The sequence below is a fragment of the Coloeus monedula genome (assembly GCF_965178545.1).
Source record: "Coloeus monedula genome assembly, chromosome: 10".
NCBI lineage: Eukaryota > Metazoa > Chordata > Aves > Passeriformes > Corvidae > Coloeus > Coloeus monedula.
In genome coordinates this window covers 22,052,821-22,073,055 of record NC_138790.1, presented here as the reverse complement: position 1 = coordinate 22,073,055, position 20,235 = coordinate 22,052,821, and the positions used below count along the sequence as shown (strand labels likewise).

The 20,235-nt window shown below is 45.6% G+C and overlaps 1 protein-coding gene across 1 annotated transcript in view; it reads right to left on the bottom strand.

Moving 5' to 3' along the window:
- The window catches only part of PLD1 (phospholipase D1), a 57,518-nt gene that overhangs the window by 19,204 nt on the left and 18,079 nt on the right, over positions 1-20,235 (bottom strand). Inside the window, exons 4-15 of the mRNA XM_082288434.1 lie at positions 19,821-19,966; positions 18,842-18,950; positions 17,334-17,399; positions 11,626-11,684; positions 11,028-11,120; positions 8,474-8,626; positions 7,621-7,770; positions 6,758-6,841; positions 4,971-5,052; positions 2,848-2,958; positions 1,384-1,590; positions 317-533 (exon numbers count right to left, since the gene is read on the bottom strand). Of these exons, the coding sequence (XP_082144560.1) occupies positions 317-533; positions 1,384-1,590; positions 2,848-2,958; positions 4,971-5,052; positions 6,758-6,841; positions 7,621-7,770; positions 8,474-8,626; positions 11,028-11,120; positions 11,626-11,684; positions 17,334-17,399; positions 18,842-18,950; positions 19,821-19,966 (1,477 nt within the window). The remainder of the gene's footprint in view (positions 1-316; positions 534-1,383; positions 1,591-2,847; positions 2,959-4,970; positions 5,053-6,757; positions 6,842-7,620; positions 7,771-8,473; positions 8,627-11,027; positions 11,121-11,625; positions 11,685-17,333; positions 17,400-18,841; positions 18,951-19,820; positions 19,967-20,235) is intronic.

Here is a 20,235-nt window from a genome sequence, read left to right as displayed (position 1 = left end):
CTCTTGCAGGAACAAACACTTTCCAACACTACAAACATTAAGAATCACATACACTGTATCACATCATCTGAAGGCTTATGAAAATTGCTAATTAGCTAAATAAATAATCCACACAAAACCTTTCTTCTGTATTTTGCAGCAACACAAATTTACATGTTGACTACACATAGTTATTATTCTGATAGTTAGGTAACTTGTCAACTTTCCTTCCATACAAAGAACACATTGCCCTGGAAATCATGTGAATGTGCACATACACCCACCCACCCACCTCCACACATCCTTTATATACATTATTTAGTTGAACATCACTTACTTGACTCACTGTCGATGCTGCTGACGCTGTCAGCGTGGTGCATGCCGTGCTTGTGCAGGTGCTTGTAAATACTGAACCTTGAAAACTTTTTGGGTTTTCCTACTCCTTTCATTTTTGATGTGTCTGGGGCATCGTCAGCATTTCTCTCGAACAAGTGGCTCTCTGGGGCCAGAGCTTGAGGCTGCAGGGGGACACGTTCAGACGACTCCGCTGCAGACTTAAAAGACACAAGACATGGCTGCAGGTGAGGTATGAAGAGGTCCCCCTCTAACTACAGATTCTCACGCAGATCAGTGCTCAGAAACAACAAATCAATTTTTGCTCTGTGACAGACACACTTTGGTGGGAACTAGGCATGCTTTCTGGGGAGAGTCTGTACTGAGGAGGCACCCACTAGGAAAGCCTAGTAATATTAGCAGCATTTGATTCCATAAATTTACTCTGGATTATTACTCCCCCGAAACTCTCATCAACCTACACCTCACAAATTTTGAGAGACATGTGGTTGCATACAGACCCAGGTTAGCAGAAAGCTCAGCAAACAAGGCAGCTGTTGAGGGCATGAATAACAAAAATTTCACAGCGCTCTGCAAGTGCTTACTCTGCATTTCTAAGTTTTGTTAAGAAAAGAGAGGTTGCCCAGAGAAGCTGTGGATGCCCCATCCCTGGAAGTGTTCAAGGCCAGACTGGACAGGACATGGAGCAACCTGGTCTAGTGGAAGGTGCCCCTGACCATGATGGGGGTTGGAACAACATGATCTTTAAGATCCCTTCCAACCCAAACCATTCTAAGAGTCTATGATTTTAAGAACATAGACTTCAAATTGTGGCTGCTGTTCCAAGCTCCAGGGGAAACTCAGCTCTCTCATCTCCATGCCCTAGCAAGGGCTGGTCAGCACCTGGCCCTAAGGAGTCATTTGATGGTTAGATCCTTCCTCCTCATCACTTATTTGCCATTAAAGCTCCAAAACCCAACCTTATGCTCAGAAGAGGACACAGCCCATTCCATCCCTGCCACAGACCTGCCATGGCTGACTGTGGCCACCAGTTGGACCCAGCCCACTTACTGCCAGGTTGGCCGTGGACACCGACTTGACGGCAGCGGCGCGCTTGACGCTGCCCACGTCGGTCAGGCGGTGCTCGTCGTCGTCCCAGCGCCCGTACGCCAGGTCAATGCCACCCACGAAGGCCACGGACTGGTCAACAATCACCAGCTTCTCGTGGTGGGCCCACAGGTACACGGAGGAGGACACGTGGTCTGGGTGCCTCATCACCTGTGGAGGAAATCAGCACCTGAGCTCAGCACAGCTGTCAAATTTAAATCCTTCCAGGCAGAGAGCTGTCCAGCTCTTTTCTGGCTGCTTGGGATGATGGGGAAACATTGGAGTTGTTAATGGATGCATCCACTGCTTAATTACTGAAGGTAATCAATTGCCCCATAGCTGGGGTCAGCCATATGGGAGGCAGGTGTTTCCCCAGGAGGCAGGAATCCCAATGGTTACTGATGTTGGGATAGGTCACCCTTACAACAGTTTCCTAAGAGGACCATCATCAAAGAAACTGCTTCAGTTGAGCTGTAATAGCTGAGCTTTCAAACAGAGAGCCTGCTCTGAAAGAAAACAACATATTGGTGATCTGAGTCACTTCTTTGGTTGCTGCCACCACACAAGTGAAATCAGAAATCGGGTGGTTTTTTCCCCCTACTTAAAATCAAGTTGTTCAGCATTTGTTTAGGAGTTTCTTTCTGACAAGTGTTCATGGAACCCTAATTGCTATATCTAAACTTAGAGTTTTATTTTTTGTGTTAGAGCCATTACACCTGCTTCCTGGAGAAAAAGCTACTGAATTTCATCTGGCTGCTCCCAAAACCTGTGACACAGCTTGTGCGTATCGCCCAGTTTTGCTGTGAAGATGATGAACGGATGCTTCCCTTCACTGTGGCAACTGATCAAGTGAAAATAAATCAATTATATCAATATATATTATAATCAATAAGATAACAAGTATCTTACTGCTCATTAAGGTATATGTGTCTCTAACTTTAAGAGACTGGATCTAGCCTTATCTACTGGTTTGTCACACCTGATTTCCTGCTCAGTGCCAGAACAGCAGCATAACAGCACAGGACAGTGCAATGCTGTTCTTCTGTGGTGGGAACGTTAACACCCAGTGTTGACTCTCATCGTTCACATTTGAATAGAAATGCTGAAATGAGACAACATTCTCAAATTGTAATTTTCCATTCGATGTAACCCCATTAACTTGTCACATGAAATAGGCTTCTTGTGTATTAAGGCAAATAGTTGCTGTGGCAAATCTAAACTAAGCAATTTTATGTTCCACTAGAACCTAAAGAAATGAAACTGCCAGATGTGGCAGTCACTATATGAGTGTGTCTCGTCAGACTATTCCCACTGCAATGGTGGGAAACACTCCTGAACCTGCATAGCCCACCCAAATACACCAGGGTCAGCACCAGCCATCAAGAACAATTGAATGCAAACACCCTCCACACAGCCTTGTGCAATTACCTTAATGTTTGGATGGAGGTGCATGAGCGTCCGCTTGCTGTATTCACTGTTGATCCCCAGGGCAAGCTCCACCTCTTTGTACAGCATAACAAAAATTCTCACTCCTTGTTGCTGTCAGAAATAAAAAGGAACACATGGAAGGCAGGCATATAATGGATACTGTCTGTTTCTGAGGGGAGGAAAAGCCAAGAGGCAGTAAATGTGTTGTGTCTGCTGATGGAAATCCTGACTGAGGTTACTTGCTCTTGATTATGCTCTTCCAGATCCACCCTGGGGACCCCACAGCCTGGAAGGACCTGCCTCCTTGGGAAAGCTCTCCAGCTTCCTGAGAAGGGCTCAGTACCTGGGTTTGTGTGGGTTTTGTTGTTTTTGTCTGAACTATACCAAGTTGACCCGTGTAGGTCATTCCTACAGCAGCTCCTTTTACACACCCTTTGAGGTGGATTTTGCAAGTGTGATTCACTCCTATCACGTTCATCCACTCAAGTTCAGTATTCTGCTGCTTCATGTTGCCCTGAGGGCTGCCCACAGTTAAATGTCTCTGCAGGATGACAAGACCAGTGAGGTCACATGGACATCCCCCTCCTGAAGGGGATGTCACCAACTCAACATCAGCAAAGAGATTCTTTCTGCTGGTAGAGCTAAACAAGCTCCTGGAATACACTGAGCAGTGCTAAAAACATAGTGCTTTTTGTGACCAGCATTGTATCCATGGGAAGGTTTCTAAGAGCTCTTGTTAAAAGCACTTTCAAATGTGCCAAGTGCCTCCCAAACCTTGGCAAATACTGGTCACACGCTGGGACACCCCCACTTCCCATAAATCAGCATGCATTAAAAGCTTGCAGTAGAGTTTTCCAGCTCAAACTTGGAACCTAAACTTTCCACAACCTTTTAAATTCCTATTCCCATAAAGCTGCTACCAAGAGCTTAGGCAATCTCCAAATCGTGGATGAGATTCTGCTCTCCACTGCAGCCAGGGGAGTCCAAGGCAGCACTGCACACACAGTAAGGACAACCTTACCCCTACACCTTGACATCAGCTTGCTGACTGCCCTGTTGAGTCAAAGAAACTCCACAAGTGAGAGAGCAAGCATTTCCAGGGACTGACCTCACTCTTCTCATCACTCTCACAATGTTTTTATGGCCATAAGAAAATCCATGTCAACATGACAAAAAGAAGCCAAATTCCTCCTTTTCTTGAGTGATGCACTGTGGCCAGTTTATTTTTGCCAGAAAATAAGAGTAATTCCAAATTAACAACAGTCAGACACAGAGCTCTCATTTTTTATCTAGGTACGTGGAAGACTTTGATGACAACTGGCTTGGAAAGGGAAAAAGTCAAAGACTATTTCAGCATGACACAGAATCACAGAATGGTTTGGGTTGGAAGGGAACTTCAAGACCATCTTGTTCTACCCCCAGCCATGAGCAGGGACTCCTTCCACTAGACCAGGTTGCTCAAAGTTCCATCCAACCTGGCCTTGAACAACTCCAGGGATGGGCTAGCCACAATTTCTCAGGCACCCTATGCCAGGGCCTCACCACCCTCACAGAGAAGAATTTCTTCCTAACATCTAATCTAAACCTGCCCCCTTTTAGTTTAAAGTTTGTGTCCACGTAGTAGGACTTCTGGCCTTCTAATACAACAAGAGTCCAAGAAGTTTCCCAGACACAGGAATAAACCTTGTGACTCACTTCTGATATGGCGCAAGCTCTTTTTAGCACCGGTGTTATCGCAGGGTGTGTGAATAGCTGGAGCACAGCCCACACCCATAAACACACCACAACATTCACAAAAGCCTTCCCTGTACCTCTAAATTACATAAACCCCATGGAGAGCACCAGACATCAGCAGGTCTCTGACCCCACCAGGAACTGGGGCAGTTGTAAAGCAAGGCGGAAGTGACCCAAACCTGGGGCAATCAGAGGACCCACCCCTCTGCCTCTGAGCTCTTCCAACCCCAAACAAGGTGAACAAATCAAAACACGTGCTTTTCCAAGGCCGTCTGATGTGAGGCTTTAACTCTCATCTGTACCAAAATGAATGGTGGAAGTGCTCCAGCCCCAGCATGAGCCCCTGGCTGGGCGGTGCAGGGTGAAGGGTGCAGCTGGAGCTCACTTACCGCTTTCCTCTTGAGGATGCAGTCCAGCCGCCAGCGATTCCCTTCCACCACAGGTCGCTTCATGAAGATTTCCGGGCTCAGCCTGAGAAGATAAAGCTATATAAAAAACACAGCAGATGTAGCCTGCAAACAAAGCACTGGCCTAAATAACCAACTTGGGAAGCAAAGGAATTGAAGCTTAAACAAAGTGGATGTGAAAGCTCATGTCTCAGAGTGAGGCATTCTCCAATATCTTGCTCTTTGTTCTTTAATAACTGAGCATCACAGAGGGCAGGGGACATGTCCAGCACATTCATCTTCATATTCAACAACCCACGAGACCAGGTTGAACAGTGATGTATAAATAGGGGAATCTGGACTCTATCTGTGAAAGAAAGATGCAACAAAAGAAAACCCCAAGGTAGGTTTGAAAGAAATATGCAGACCTAAAAAGTAAGTAAGAGTGGGATTTCTCCTGGCACAGTTCTCCTGGCACTTGAGCCATCTGAACAGAACAGATTTGTGCTGAATTTTCTTTGCTGCCTAAAGACAAAGCAATAGGATCTCTCAACAGGACATTTTATCACTTCAAGAATTACCAGACATAGTTAAGCAATCTCATCTAACTCCTGCACAGCAAGGTGACAGAACTTCATTCCTACTTTTGTATCAAGCATGGGAACTTGGGCTTGCATAAAGCATATTGCTACATCCTGTTTTTATCTCATACACCAAGTTTCTGTAAGTTTTGGAATTCCATGATACTTTAACAACTGTCTGAATAAAACACTAAGTAAGAGACAATGGGTCTGAAATGGGATGCTCTTGAACTGCCACCTGATGTTGCATATGGGGATCCACGAGCATTAGGCTTAACTGTGGTCATGGCAGGAAACAGATTTACCCCACTAAATGCTAACATGGTATGTAGTTCTCTCATAATAATTTCCTCCTAGATACTAATTCTCCCAGCTCCCAGAGGCAGCAGATAAGCAGCAACAGGTTCATTTCACAGACAGAGAAAGAGGAGCAGAGGCATGTCCAAGGTGCACAGGAAATCTGAATCATGTCTTGGAAGACTCCCATGCCCATGGTCCAGGCTGGCTCAGGCAGACTGATCTCCAGAAAGGCAGGATATGGGCAGCCACAACCAGCACCCAGCCAAGAAACTCTGCCCAGTCTGTGAGAGAACCCGTTTCCTGCCACAAACAGGAACCAGAGCACTGCATAAGCACATAAACTAGGTAACAAGTGGGCAAAGCCAGGCCCTTTGGCAGACACACAGCTCAGAAAGGGTGACAAAATAACTCTCCTCCCTTATCTGGCCCATTCAAGAGTAGACCAAAAGGACACACTCACAAGATACTCTCATCGCTGGCATAAGGCTTCCCAAGGCAGTGAGGAGAGACTAAAAGGAAGATCCCATGCAGGATCCCATGGCAAGAGCACTGTTGAGCATCCCTGCTCCCTTACACGGTGAAAGACACCCATGCCCCTCAGGTTTGCAGCGATTTACACTCCCAACGAGCCCCTCAAGCCACCACATTTGCAGCTCAGGTGGTGCCTCTGTGCGATTTCGGGCATTTCCACGGAGGGAGACAACCAAGCTGTTGATCTGAAGCATGCGCTTTTGCTGCCAGCCCTCCTGAAAAGGCCTTTGAATACAACACAAGGAGAGGTTTGGGTGTGCTGCCAAACCATCTGGCTGTAGGGCTAGCTGCCATACTGTAGGGCTCCGAACAGTGCCGCATTGTTGGGAGCGTCCCCGGAGAGACAGCTGGGCAACACCCAAACATGTCAGTACGAACCACCAATCTGTGATGAAAATTTCTTCCTTAGCGGCTTCCATGGCATTGGCGACATCTTCGAAGTACCACTTGGCATTGACATACCTGCAAAAAGCAGACAGGGTGCAGAGTTATGCCTCCTCCCCTTCATTAAACAAAGTACACAGCTGAAAAGCGATGGGGTTTTGTGTTAATGACACTTACATTCTCTTCTCAAAAGCAAACACAATCCTAATTTCCAGAATCAGGACAACACGCAGGGAGAATTCAATACTGTTATCAGTAACTTGATGAAACAGCACAGTAAGGGAGTACTAAGTGCCATTTGGCACTTCTGCTAACTTCACACAATATTCCTGGGTTCTGCTTGACATGCAAGCCAGGTTTGTCTCTCAGGAAAGGATGGTGGAGTGGTGTTTCCTTTGATTTATAGAAAGTACTCAGGCAGCACTTGTTGCAAGGCAGAAGCTGCAGTGAAAGCACTGGTCTGCTTCCAGCCAGAATCCAGTTTTTGAGGCACTGCTGGGGATGGATTAGTGCAATCAGGTTACACTGGGGACAGAAGGATTCCTCAGGGACTGCTGTGTGCATACAGCTCAGTCACCCTCCGACTATATCCAGATCTCCATTTGCTGATTCCCTTTTCTTCTCTTTATCCTTACAATGACAAACACCCAACACTTTCAAACTCAAACACAACTTGAAGCTGCAAAACGCGATGAGCTGTGATGTAGAGCTCCTGCCACCAGCCCTGCTACTCTGTCCCTGCTGAAGAAAGCCCCATTTTTTTTTTTCAACTTCTTTAATTACCACCAGCCCCCACAGCTACCAGATCTGTCCATCAGAGCCGGGGTGCTGAGGGCAGGCAGGTAGCAGGCCCTCACCACTTGGCCAGGGTGTTCTCCTGCACGGCTGCGTAGGAGCCGAAGCGATGCTCCGTCAGAAAGTCCTTGCCGTGTTTCCGGATGAACTCGTCTATGCCCTGCCTCCACCACTGGGCATGTCTGTAGCTGTTACACTTCAGAATCAGCGACCTGTAAGAACACACAGTGCACAGGGCAGGAGGCTGACGCCATTTACATTTAATTGGGTTGCTCCTCTCTGCCTGTCCATGTTGGCAAATGCATCCGTACCAGTCATGTTTTATTTACACAAAACGTAGGGACTTGGCTGTTTTGTTTGCAAAAGAATGCACAGCACTGAGCTGCTCTGAGTGACTAACAGTATTGCACTGCCAGGCACAAAAAAACCACCCATGTTTAAATTATTAGCACCAGCTTAACTTGGGAGTTGGAGCCAGCTAATGTTGTATTTTTTAAAGAGATGAATTTATACTGTGCACTAACATAAAAACATTACATATCTCTTTATCCTCCACTAGTATGTCTCTTCAGTAATACTCCATTGGGATGCAGAAGAAAACATCCCTGCTTGCAGCATAAAGAGAATAGAGTGCCTAAAAAATTACCTAAGCAACTGCTGCCAAACCAGACTGTGCAACTCAGCACGCACCATGCCCCCAGGCCCCAGCAATAACCGCAGGGATGGACAAACAGAGGCTCCAAACGCCTCATTAAGACATCGGAAATGATCAGCATGAGGGCCAAATCCCCAGCAGGTCTGAGCACACCAGCAGCAGCCACTCAGGCTTGTTAACTACTCCTGCAGAGTGGCATTGATTCCTCCTTAAAAAAGCAAAAGCAAACTAAAAGGGGATAAACCAAGTTGTTTTCTTACCTGGAGAGATTGTCGATCTGCAACCCGTATTTAGTTTCTGTTTCTTTCTGGCCTATCTTGATGCTGAATTCCTTATCAACCAGCAGGACAAAGGAAATGGCCCCTGAATCAGGCTTCATGTACATCAGGAACGAGTCCTTCACCACCAGCCACCTGTATGGACACAGCAACCACATCACCTGGATTTCACACCCATGCCAGGCCTTAAAACATGAGCCACGAAAAGAGCTAATAAAATGGAAAAGTGCTTCTTCAAAACAAGTGCAAATCATTTATCAGGGAAATCTACTAAATGGTAAATTATTCTCAGGAGCTAGACCAGGGGGTGGTTTTCTTGAGCAGAAAAGTGTCTATTTTATGAACTTGGGTAATGAGTTTAAATTCAAAACAGGACTTTTACAGTTATTTCCATAACTCCTTTTTACAGGAGTCTTTAAAAATACCAGTTCCCTTGTTTAACAAAACCCATGAGAAAATCCCTGGTCGTAAACCTCCTAGCACGAGGCAAGGCACAACAAGGATTCCTCCATCCCTGATTTTTATTCAGCTTGTATGCTATATGGGAGTTATGTGACATTTCTAACATTAATTCTGATGCTAGGATCACTTTCACTCCTATCAAAATATATGAACAAGGCATTTTGGAAAGCTTTTATTGCCAAGCAACAGGCACCCTGTTAGAAACACATGAGGAGGGATGACCGGCAGGTTTTACATAAATACTGTAGCCTGAAGGCAACTCTGGGAAAAAACACATTTTTTACTGTGAATGGCATTTCTAATTTTTTCTCCCCCTGCAGCGTAGCTGGGGTAACCAGCCCCCTCTGTCCCACACAGGTCTCCATCACCAGACCTCTGCCTCATTCTTCTGCACACTCAGAAACACACAAAGCAACACAAAACACTGCAAAAATCTGTTCATTCTTGTATCTTTAGTAACAGCCTCAGCTCCTCATCTACTTCCCATAATTTTTTATTAGATCCCATAATTTTTTTCTTGCTTTCAGAGCCCTGAAAGAGTTACCTGGCATCACCTCTCACTTGGTGCCAAAATACCTCCCCTCTCTATTTGGCCCATATTTTCACTCTTAAACATCCCACAGGGTATATTTCCAAGTATTCTCCCTTCTGTTTTTCCCTGGCAGCTCTACATGCCTGAGGAGTTCTGCCTGTGCCCATTCACAGCTTCACCCCACTATCCTCCTCCATGTCCTAAAATCCTTCCTTTAAATAACCCTCTCTGGGAAGTACTACTGTTATTTGCTTATTTATTAATGCATAAACTGTCAGTCCCAGTGGGCCAAGATGGGAATTTAGTGTCCCACTTGTGATATTCTGTACAGAATCCCACTCAAACACTTCTCCCACTCCCTTTTTAGGCTCTAAAAGAAAATGGAGATCCATCAGAGCTGGATGTGCTACTGTCCCCACTACAGCTTGGATAACACAATGAAGGGTTAACTGAGGAATATCATGAGGAAAAGGTATTTTTTTCCATAAATGGTGACAATTTAATGATTTGACCTGAAGGAAGGTCACATCTTTATCTCCTTGCGCTTTCACTATACAGATCTTCTGCAAACTTAAATTAAGAAATGTTGGAAAGACTGTGCAGAAAGGGGACCTTTTCTTCACAAGAATGCAGAAAGGTTTTCTTGGAAAACAAAACTATTAAAGATAAAACTAATGATGGCCCATGGGTGATGCTAAAATCCAAAGGTGCATAACACCTGGGGAAGCTCCATCGACCAAGAAATTGTTGCTGTAATGCAGATACGGGCTATTTGGATTTTCAAATGGAAAGATTTGCTTAGGAAGGGCGTGCTCCAGGAAATACACCCTGCATTTTTTGGATGCTGCCTGGTAACACAGGTACTCCCCCACAGCACACATCTCCCTGTGCTGCAGCCCCAGGCAACACCGAGACCTAACACAGAAGGTAAAGGGATGGGAACATTAAATGATGTCTGTCTGCAGCAGGAAGGGACACGGGAACAGGAGAAAACACGGATTCAATACCGGCAGTAACAAGCAAGAGGCAATGTATTTAATGCCAGGGTTAATTGCACCAAACAGCTCCTTAGCGCTGCAGGTCACATCTGGTTTGATCCCACCCTGAAGCGGTCCAAAGAGTGTTTCAATTAATTGATTTTCATTCTGTAAATTGAGGAAGGGAAGCTCAGAAAAGCAGGCTGAAATCTGCCTGGGGCAGGTCATCAGCCACATTCCCTCCTGAAAGTACAAAGCCACCCGTGCTCCCGCAGCAGGGAAAGCTGGGCACAGTCTGGGAGGTCACTGCCATTTCTGTCAGCTCTAGGAAATCCCAGATTTTCTCTGGAGTAACTTGTCCCTTCTGTGAACTCCAATGAAGAAGAAAAAACCCACCACACTGAAGGGTGAGGCAAGGAATAGGCCCCTTCAACCTGAAATTCTGTGGCTTTCATAAAAAAAGCAAGATTCTCTCCCTGAGAGTCTTTGGAAGAAAAAGACAAATGGGGATTTTTGTGTGCCCAGGGAGCCCGTGGCAGCCCCGCCTGTGCCACCCCAGCAGTACCTTTTGGACCAGCGGTAGCACATCCTCCCTTGGCCGCAGCAGTTCAGGCCAGGAATGCGGTGGCCCCCGGAGCGCTTCATGATGAACCCTTCTCTGCAAGGACAGGAACAGGGTCAGGGTGGGGGATGCAGCTCACCTGGAGGTGCAGGGGGAATTTTGGAGGGGGTGCTTGCTGAACCCCCAGCCCTTGTGCTTAGAGCTGGCTCCTGTCACCTCCAACTGTGCCCAAGTGTGCTATACCCTGAAATCTGGGTGAAGGGTAAAAATAACCCGCCCAGAAGAAAATAATGGAGTTTTAAGAAGCTCAAGGTCCTGGTTTATAGCACAGGAAGCAGAAAATTAAATGGCTCAACAGGCTGCAGGGAGGGAAAGGTGGAAACCCCGTAAGCATTGTCTCGCAAAGCGGCCCAGTCTCAAAACCATTTCTCCAAATTGTAGCATTTCAGCCTGAACAGTAATAATTTTTCACATCTAGATGGCAAAATATTCCCCAGTCAGTTACTGCTGAGAAAGGAAAGCTATTAATTTTAACAGCATTTAGGTATAAAGCCATGCTCTTAGTGAATCATAACTCACAAAGACACAGCTCACAACTCACATGCCCTTTGGTCCCAGGTCGTGGATGAATGACAGCTGGCTTACTCCAACAAACTCCATCTGGGAAAGAGAAAGAGATTCCCCCATCTTTATAACTCTGAAATCTACAAAAGTTTTTGCTTCATCAAGGTGACTTGTCACAGAGACCTACAGAAGATCCTGAGCAGATGTTACCCAGCATCACTTAAGCATCCTCAAGAAGACCAAGGAGAGTAGTTTGGTTGAGTTTTCTGTTTGCTTATTTTAGATGTACTTTGGAGAACACATTTCAGGGCAATCAAGCTCCAATGTATCAGAGGGACTCCCCTGTATTCTCCCTCCTGGATTTCTGGCTGAAACAAGGACTCACATTTGAAACTGTTTGGGGGGTCTGTGCGATCTTGGCTGGCTGCCTGAATCCTCTCCTCCCTCCAGGGACCCTCACAGAAAGACTGGAAAGGGAATGAGGACACATGCCCAGAGCTGGGCACACCCTCTGAGCCCCCTACCCCATGGAGACACCACATGAGGGTTCAGCCACACAATCCATGAGCATCCTCCAAGGCCACTGCAGCAGGTCAGTGCTGCACACACAGCACTGCCCTTCCGGTTCCAGGAACCAAAAATCCACAGGAAAGCCACAGTGAGGCAGGAGGAGAGCAAATTCAAATCCCAAAGTCAAGGAACCTGCCTCCTTATGGCTTCTCCTGCTTCAGCAGGGGTTGCAGGGAACATAACAGCGAGCAAAGCCAGTGAGAAAGCTCAGCATGATTACATTCACCTCTAAAAATAGGACACTGGGCAATTTCGACCGAGCAGGCTTTTCTTGGCACAGCGGGACATTCCTGGCAGTCTGCTGGATATGAGCCCTGGGCCCCTTCAGCAGGGAGAAACACCCTGCCAGGGTGTCCTGTGCAGGCACAGCCCTGCGAAGGAGTCGCCTCACACAGCAGAGCCTTGTCTGCACCCAGGCACTTCTAATTTATTGTCACATAAAGCTGTCCAAGTGCAGAAAGGTGCTCAGGGCAGGGAGAGGGCAGCTGTCACTGTCCCTTTGGCCAGCGAGAAAGCCAGAGGGAACCTCTAACAGCACATTTTGGCAATGAACCCTGCTGGGGCTGCAGTCCAGGGCTCAGCCCGTGCTCCTGATCGCAGCTGGGACAGGAGGCAGCCACGGTACCAGCTTCAGGATATGCCCACCCATACCCACAGCAACTCCAAGGAAAGGCTCTCTCTTCTCAAGGAAAGGGACACTGTCACCTGCTCTTTGGCAAACCAGCCTCAGGGCCCTCATCAGCAAAATCCAATTTTGCACAGGAATTACATGGGTGGACCCCTAAGTCTCAAAGACATTTTCAGACACCCAGTATACCAAAAAGTATCAGTAAATTTCAGGTCAAAGTCTATCTTGCCATTATGATGAGGCTAGCACAAGCTCCCTTCCCAATACCATCATTTTTTTACAGAAAACAGCAGTAGGACCAAAGTTCCTTTCATTCTCTCATGCTCAGCTGCTCCTGGGACCTTCCCAAACTTCCCGTATCACCTAAGGCCACGGAGAAGAACAAAAGACACTATTGCTTCCCTCCGAGTATCTCAAGGACATAAAGTAACTTCTACTTAGCTGAGACAAATTTAATCTTTTGATTTTAGGGTGATTTCAGCCTGTTTTCAGAAAGAGGTTAGAACCCGTCATTCCATGCTATTTTACTAACCATCTTGCTCTCTCTGTTCTCCCTACATGTTCTGGAAAAGCACCAGGTGTGTCCTATGAATGTTTCAGCTGTTTCTGCAGCAATGCTCAGAGCAGGGTGGAAAGCACCTGAAAAAATCCAGCTTAACCTACAAACCCTTATCAGAGGTCCCAAGCAAACTCTCAGGCCAGTTCTTTGCCTGGATCCCATTTTAACTTCTTCATGGCATTTCCTATCAGACAAATCAGAAACCCAGGCATCTCTCTCACAGTGGGCACACACACACAAAAAGCATATAAATGTCAGAGCCCTTTGAAAATGCTGGCTGGAACCAGAAAGCTGGCAGGAATTTGAGGAGCACTGCATGCAGAGAAATAATTGTCCTCAAAGAAGCAAAAAGAAAAACCAAGAAGAAAAATTACTTGCAGAAACAGAACTACCACTACATAAAAGAGAAAGAAAGATTGTCTGGCAGCACAGCAACCTCTTCTTCAGCCAAGCAGTCTTTGCAACAGCAATGACAGGAGCCCATCCAACACATTGATCAAGCATTGGTTCGTAAAAAAACCCCTTAAATAAATTCCTCCAGTTAGAAGGAAAATTCCTCAGCATAGAGCAAAACATCTGATGGAATGATTTATTGTTGCAATTACTGCCACATTAGCTATTTTTACTGTCACAGTGCCCCTCATCCGAGGGGCTCATCATTCACAGAGAGACCGGGAGAGGCAGGCAGGGCAGCCAGGAGCTTTCATCTTCGTCACATCGGAATTCCTGCGCTGCCCAGCTGCCTCCCTGGGATCTGGCATCCCGCTCTGGTTTCACAGTGACCCGCAGCAGGATGTTTTTGGTATGAGATACGGGCCTAGAGAATGAAGCTTCAATGACATTGTTGTGGCAATGAAAAGAAAAATATAAAGGCGGACGGGAGTGATGGGCTGCAGGAGGACGGGCTATGGAAGGTGGAGAACCAGCTGCAAGGTGTTCAAACCATCCTGTCCTGCCAACAATGTGGAGCATGCATGATTTATGTAAGTAAAAATTTCAAAGAGCATCTGCATTTCAGAAAGGATTCAGCTTCTCCATGCCGTATTTTCCTATTTCTATTTTGACTCTTGTTCTTTATTTAGTGGGTTCAAAAATGCATCAGAAGCTGATTAGCACTGGTCACTAGCAATGAAATGGAACTACACACGCTTCAGAACAATATTGTTCAGCACAATTTCTTACACAAAAAAAACTTGCTTATACGAAATACAAATTAAAAAAAGACCCTAAATGTGCTGCATTTCAACTGCAATAACTAAAAATACTGATGGGTCAGTTGGGGACCTCCACAAAGGTCTGCAGATCCAAGGGCTACATCAGAGGCAAGCCAGTGGCCATTCTCACATCTCAGCTGTTCTTATATCGTGTTGCTTTCACTCAAGATGAGGTTTTTACTCTCTAAGTTCATGCAAAACATTACACACATACACGTGCTTCAATCAAATCTTATTTTTCATTTTGCTTGAGCATCTTTCAAGTATGGGAACTCATACAGAAATAATGCAAAGGTCCAATTAATAAAATTTTTATACAGAATCCAATTAAGCCTCAGCATTTTGAGACTGTATTTCTCCAATTTCCAGAAAAAAAGTGGGAACAGTTAACACACTGAGATTCCCACAACATTCATTTTAACAGTAATTGTTTTGAAGGACTTCAGCCCAAAAGTACTATAAAAAGGTTTTGGAAAGAAGAAGAAACAACATGGGATTTAATCACATAAATCACAAAACAAAAAAAATGAAATTATTGAATATAAAAAGCTAGAGGATGTACAGCCTCTACAATGTTATGTAGTCACTGTGGACCTGATCCTTAGCCCACCAGACACTTCAGGTCAGCAAAACCACAAGCTTGACTTGCAGGCTCAACTGTCTCAGTGCATGGCACATCTCCAGACAGTGTATAAAGCAGTTTGTTCTCACTGGCAAATAATAAATTAACCACAAATGAAAAATAAAAGAAGTAAAAAAGCAAATTCATTAAACTGTGCAGCTCAGATGTAAAAAACATCTTGGAGATGCTACTGACCCAAGCAATGACCAAAGGTTACACTCCAGGCAGGTCTCAGCTTGCCTTTGCAACTCCATGCCTGATTTAGCAGAGTTCCTGATTTTAAAAAAGTTCTCAGTGCATGGATTTGATGAGAGGAACACACAGGAGTCCAAATGTGCTCCAAGATTAAGACAGTTACAGCATTTGTCAGTATCCAGGCAAAAGACTTCTCACCCACAAGAAGAGCAAAGCCCTCATTTTGTTCTCAGGAGTTCCAGGGAAAGTGCCAAAAATCTTCACTTTAGTCTTGCCTGAGAATGGTGGGGGTTGTTTTGGTGTTGTATAAAGGAAGCACTTCCCTCCCTGTGCTTTCTTCCAGCACCGCCTGCAGGACCCGTGCCACCACCATGGCCAGCAAAGTCCTCCCTGAACACTTCTCTGTGGCCAAATCCAGTGAAAGCCAACAATAAACTGAGAATTTATGTGGAAAGGGACATCTGGCTCCGGGGGCTGGGGACAGAAGGGTGATTCAGCCCAGGAGGGGAGCACCCCACAGCTGCCTGGGCAAGGCAGGGCCGCCCGGCTCCTCCCCTGGCCCCCACCGTGCAGCTCGTCTCAAACCACAGCCTGGCCAAAGCATCACCCACGTTCTCATAGGAGCAGAAATGTTCCAAAATATTTGAAAAAGGCAATGCCTGCCTAAAAGTGACAAGATGGATCCACACTGTAAAATAACTCTCCCCCGCTCTGCATATGCTACTGATCAAAATTGCCAAGTTATCCCAATCTTGCTTCTAGAACAAAAGATGACTCTTTTCCACACGCAGACTGACACAGCTCTTCACTGCACTGGAATTAAGCTCCACAGCCTGTCCCCTAAAGAAGCACTCTAAGGAATGCAGCTTCCTCAGCCTCAAACTGAAGATTTCTTGCCATCCAGAGCACAAGGGGCAAGCCCAATGGGCGCTTTGTCCAGTGGAACAAGCAGTGCTCAGCACTGAGCTCTGCAAGACAGCACACAGTTTTTATATACAACATCCAACTATGAGCTGCCCAACATCTCCACACAACTGAAATCCTGCAAAATAGAAGAATATCTAACAACAACAACAAAAGTGGAAGAGAACTGGCTGCTACAGAAACCCAAAGTTCAGTCTGTATTTTTGGCTTGTTTGAAAACCAGGTGTTCCCAGTTATCACTCTGTGCTCAGAAATGTCACTAAACTTAGCAGCTACTCAGTGCGTGCATCAGATTTTGCTGCTAATACAAAAGATGGAGTAACACAGTCATTAAGCAGCCAAAAAAAGGGGAAATAAATTACCATCCCCAAGAGATGTCACAGCCGCGGCTGACAGGTGAGGGCTTCTGAAGAAACATTCGAGGATGAATTTCAAAAGAAATATTTTTGCTTAAAATAGGCCTGAAGCTTGATTTGACATCTGTCCTCATTTCAAAGAGCATTGAGTTGGGGAAATAAGCCAACTACCATCTCCCTTTGGAACTGACAGAATACCCATTCACCTCTCGGTATCACACTCGCACAAACTCAATGTCACTGATGTCCAGTGGAACTGCACAGACTAGAAACCTGAGACAAACCTGCACCCAGAACCACACACAAAGCCCAGACTGAAAGAGCAATTACAAATATGGCTTGGATTCCAATTTTTAAGTATTTAAAACTTTAACTTATCATCTTAAGCACTCTGCAGAATTACACAGAAGTCCACTACATCATACATGTACAGCCAGCTGTCTGGACTGGACCAGCTTGAGGAGGTTATCACTGTGTTATACCAGCAACCTCTAACATCGAGTCATTCCTTTGGTTTTAATCACAGTACATCTGTGTTGGAGAAATCAGCTAAGCCAAAATGCTCACAAAACAGCTGTAAAATGTTTCTTGCAGAAGTTGCATGTCTTCTTCCAACAAATTCAGCATTTGTAAAGTGAATATTCTTTAGACATTTAAGCAAACTAATTTCTACTTACTGTTCCATGGTAGTTCCTGTACATCGGCATTTTCAGGATATTTGTCAAGTAGTCCTCCAGCTGTTTCTACAATTAAAATGTTGAAACTTTAGATAGGATGTGGAGGTTTTTCTTGAAAATTCCTGTAATCCAACTGTCTGGCATTAGGAAGCAATCAAGAAATCAGACCCACTTTTCAGTTTGAGTGGATAAATAAATACATTATTATGTGCTCACAGGATATCACAGCTCAGCACTATAAACAGTTTGGTCACAGGTTGTTCACTGTTCAGAGTGCTTGTACCTTCTTGTACACTGTTTGTACCTTCCACCAACAGACCTGTTCTGTGGCAGGGTCACTTTGGAGGTCAACTTTCTTGACTGAGCCAAAGTTTCAGAACAATTTCAAATACCAAATCAGTCCCCATTGTTTCTGACCCACATGAATCAGCTTTGTGAGAAAACAGACTCAGAGTCAACTGAGAGAGTCTGTTTAACCAAAACAAAAGGTTCATGGGGTGAGGAACACAGGGACCATGCTGTCCTGTCCCAAAGACACAGAGAGAGCAGTGGCTGGGCTTGTCCTCCCCAGCCAGCGTGGGAGAAGAGAAGAGACTATTATGGGAGAAGTAATCTCTTCCCATCTTCATGGTAAAAGGAAAAAGAAAAAATTAAACTGTCTGGGCATGGGAAACTGGGCAGAGTCCTACCAGACACAAAGCAAACTAAAAGGAAACATGAGCTAAAAAAAAAAAAAAAGCATCTATAAACCAGCTTTCTTCCTCTTTTAAACCCACATCTCTCTCCTGCAACTTCCCGCACATCAGAGAAGCCGTGAACAGCAAGGTTTCTGCATGGCACAGCTACAAGACACAATCCTTTAATCCTTTGGGCCTTGAAGCTCCAGTGGCACAAAGCCCAGGGAGGGAGGGAAGGAGCAGCAGAAAGAGAACAACAAGCACAGCCTGAACAAACATAGGGTTTTTAACTCGCAAACAGCAAAGCTGCAATGAAGAGGTAGGAAGACATCCACCCTCTCCATGGAAGGGCCCATCTGTTAACATCTGATGAAGTTACACAGAACACGTGTGCCTGGGCTAAAATTACCCACTGCAGCATCAATAGCCTGACTGTCATCTCCTCTTTCCGAGGGGGACAGCACTGAAATCTCTCAGATTTTGATGGCCACGGGGCTGCCTCCATCACGCAACTTGACTCTGCAAACTGCCTTGTCTATCTTTAAATCAGAGCAGGTGGGAGGAGGGGAACCACCACTCCCAGCATCATGGTGTTTCTCAGCTGCAGAGGAAAGCTTTGCCCACATGAACCCCAGGAGCAGCATCCTCATCACTGCACAGCAGAGAATTTGGCATTAAAGCTGGACTTGTCAAAGCCAAACTTTGTCAAGCAATGTACTGCAACGGTAACAAACAAGGGTTTTGATAAGTGTGTGGCTTTGCAAGCCACCTGCCTGGCTTCTCTGCACCTCAGAGCATCCCTCTGGCCCCCAGACTGAGGTGGGCACTCACCCTCCTGCTAGAGAAGTGCTCCTCCCGCACCGTGCTCTCTGCGGTGTGCGGCAGACTCGGCATCTGCCTCGGCTCCCCCCTTTTGATGGATTGTCTTCTCACCGTGTGACTGGAAGGAAAAGCACACCCCAACATCAAGTCTCAGTGCTGCAAGTGTGTGTATGCCTTGATATGTAACCCCTCTTCTGCAATGCCTTTATTTTTCCAAGATCTTAAAAACTGACGAGTAGGCAGGATAGACACAAAACCAAAAAACAAACCGGAAAAGAAGACAGTGTGGATTCATTTAAGAAGCTGGGGTGCTGCAACTAGCTCACAAACAAAAACACAACACAGAAATATCAGTGCTTGATTTTTGAGGGCCTCAATTTTCCCTTGTAAGTAAACGGAGCCTACAACCTGTTTTTAGAGCATTATGTTCCTCCAGCCCTTAACCTCTCATAATTTTACCTTTCCTATCATATCCCAATGTTTGTCTATATCAGGAGGCTCTCACTGACCTACACCACTTCTCCTCCCACTTCTTTTCCCCTTCCTCTTACATTTCCAGCCATCCCAAGCACCAAGGCCAGCCTGGCTAGGGACCGCCCCACCTCCCGCACCCTGCCCATGCTGTCAGAAAGCCACAAAACTCCAGTGATTTCCATTAGCATTATCACAACCCTTCCCCAAGTTCAAGGCAAATCCAGCTCAAAAGCTGATGGCCTGGGAGGCAAGTTTTCTGCGTCAGCAGAGAGATGTTTGCATCACTTAGACTACGGCTGCTAAACACATAGATTAAATATTTTTATTATAGCTGCTAAATATTAATGGAGACTGAATTCTTCTGCCCTCTTCTCCTTACAGCAAAGTAAATGGGACCAAATAATAGTAGATTATAGTAATACAATAGTAAATGGGAAGCCAAATAGGCACAGTATTAGAAGTAAAAAGATCACATCTCCCAAAGCCCACCATGGCCACAGGGATGCACACTCACCTCCTGGTGGGGATAGGGATGCGTACAAAGGCTTTGTACCTCAGCAGCTCCCTGTGAAACTCCTGGAAGTGCTTGAACTTCCTTTTCACGTGCCAGACGAACTCTCCATGGGTCAGCTCGATGGTGTAAACATTGGGGCTTGGTACCTGCAGGGAAGAACATCACCACATGGGATGCAAGTTTTGAAATAAGCCATTTTCCTGCAGCTGCTCATCTGAAGAGCCTTTACTCAATTTTACTTAAGGATTATTCTGTTTCATGATTTCTTGTTCTTCATTAGATTTTACAGATAGACAGATACCCTTCTCTCCTAAGCGTTTTCTGAGAGACAGGCATTGCTGGTTCCTCAGCCCACAAACAAGCAAGCGCAAAATTAAGGCACAAACAGGATTTTAAATACAGTTCTACAGAAATC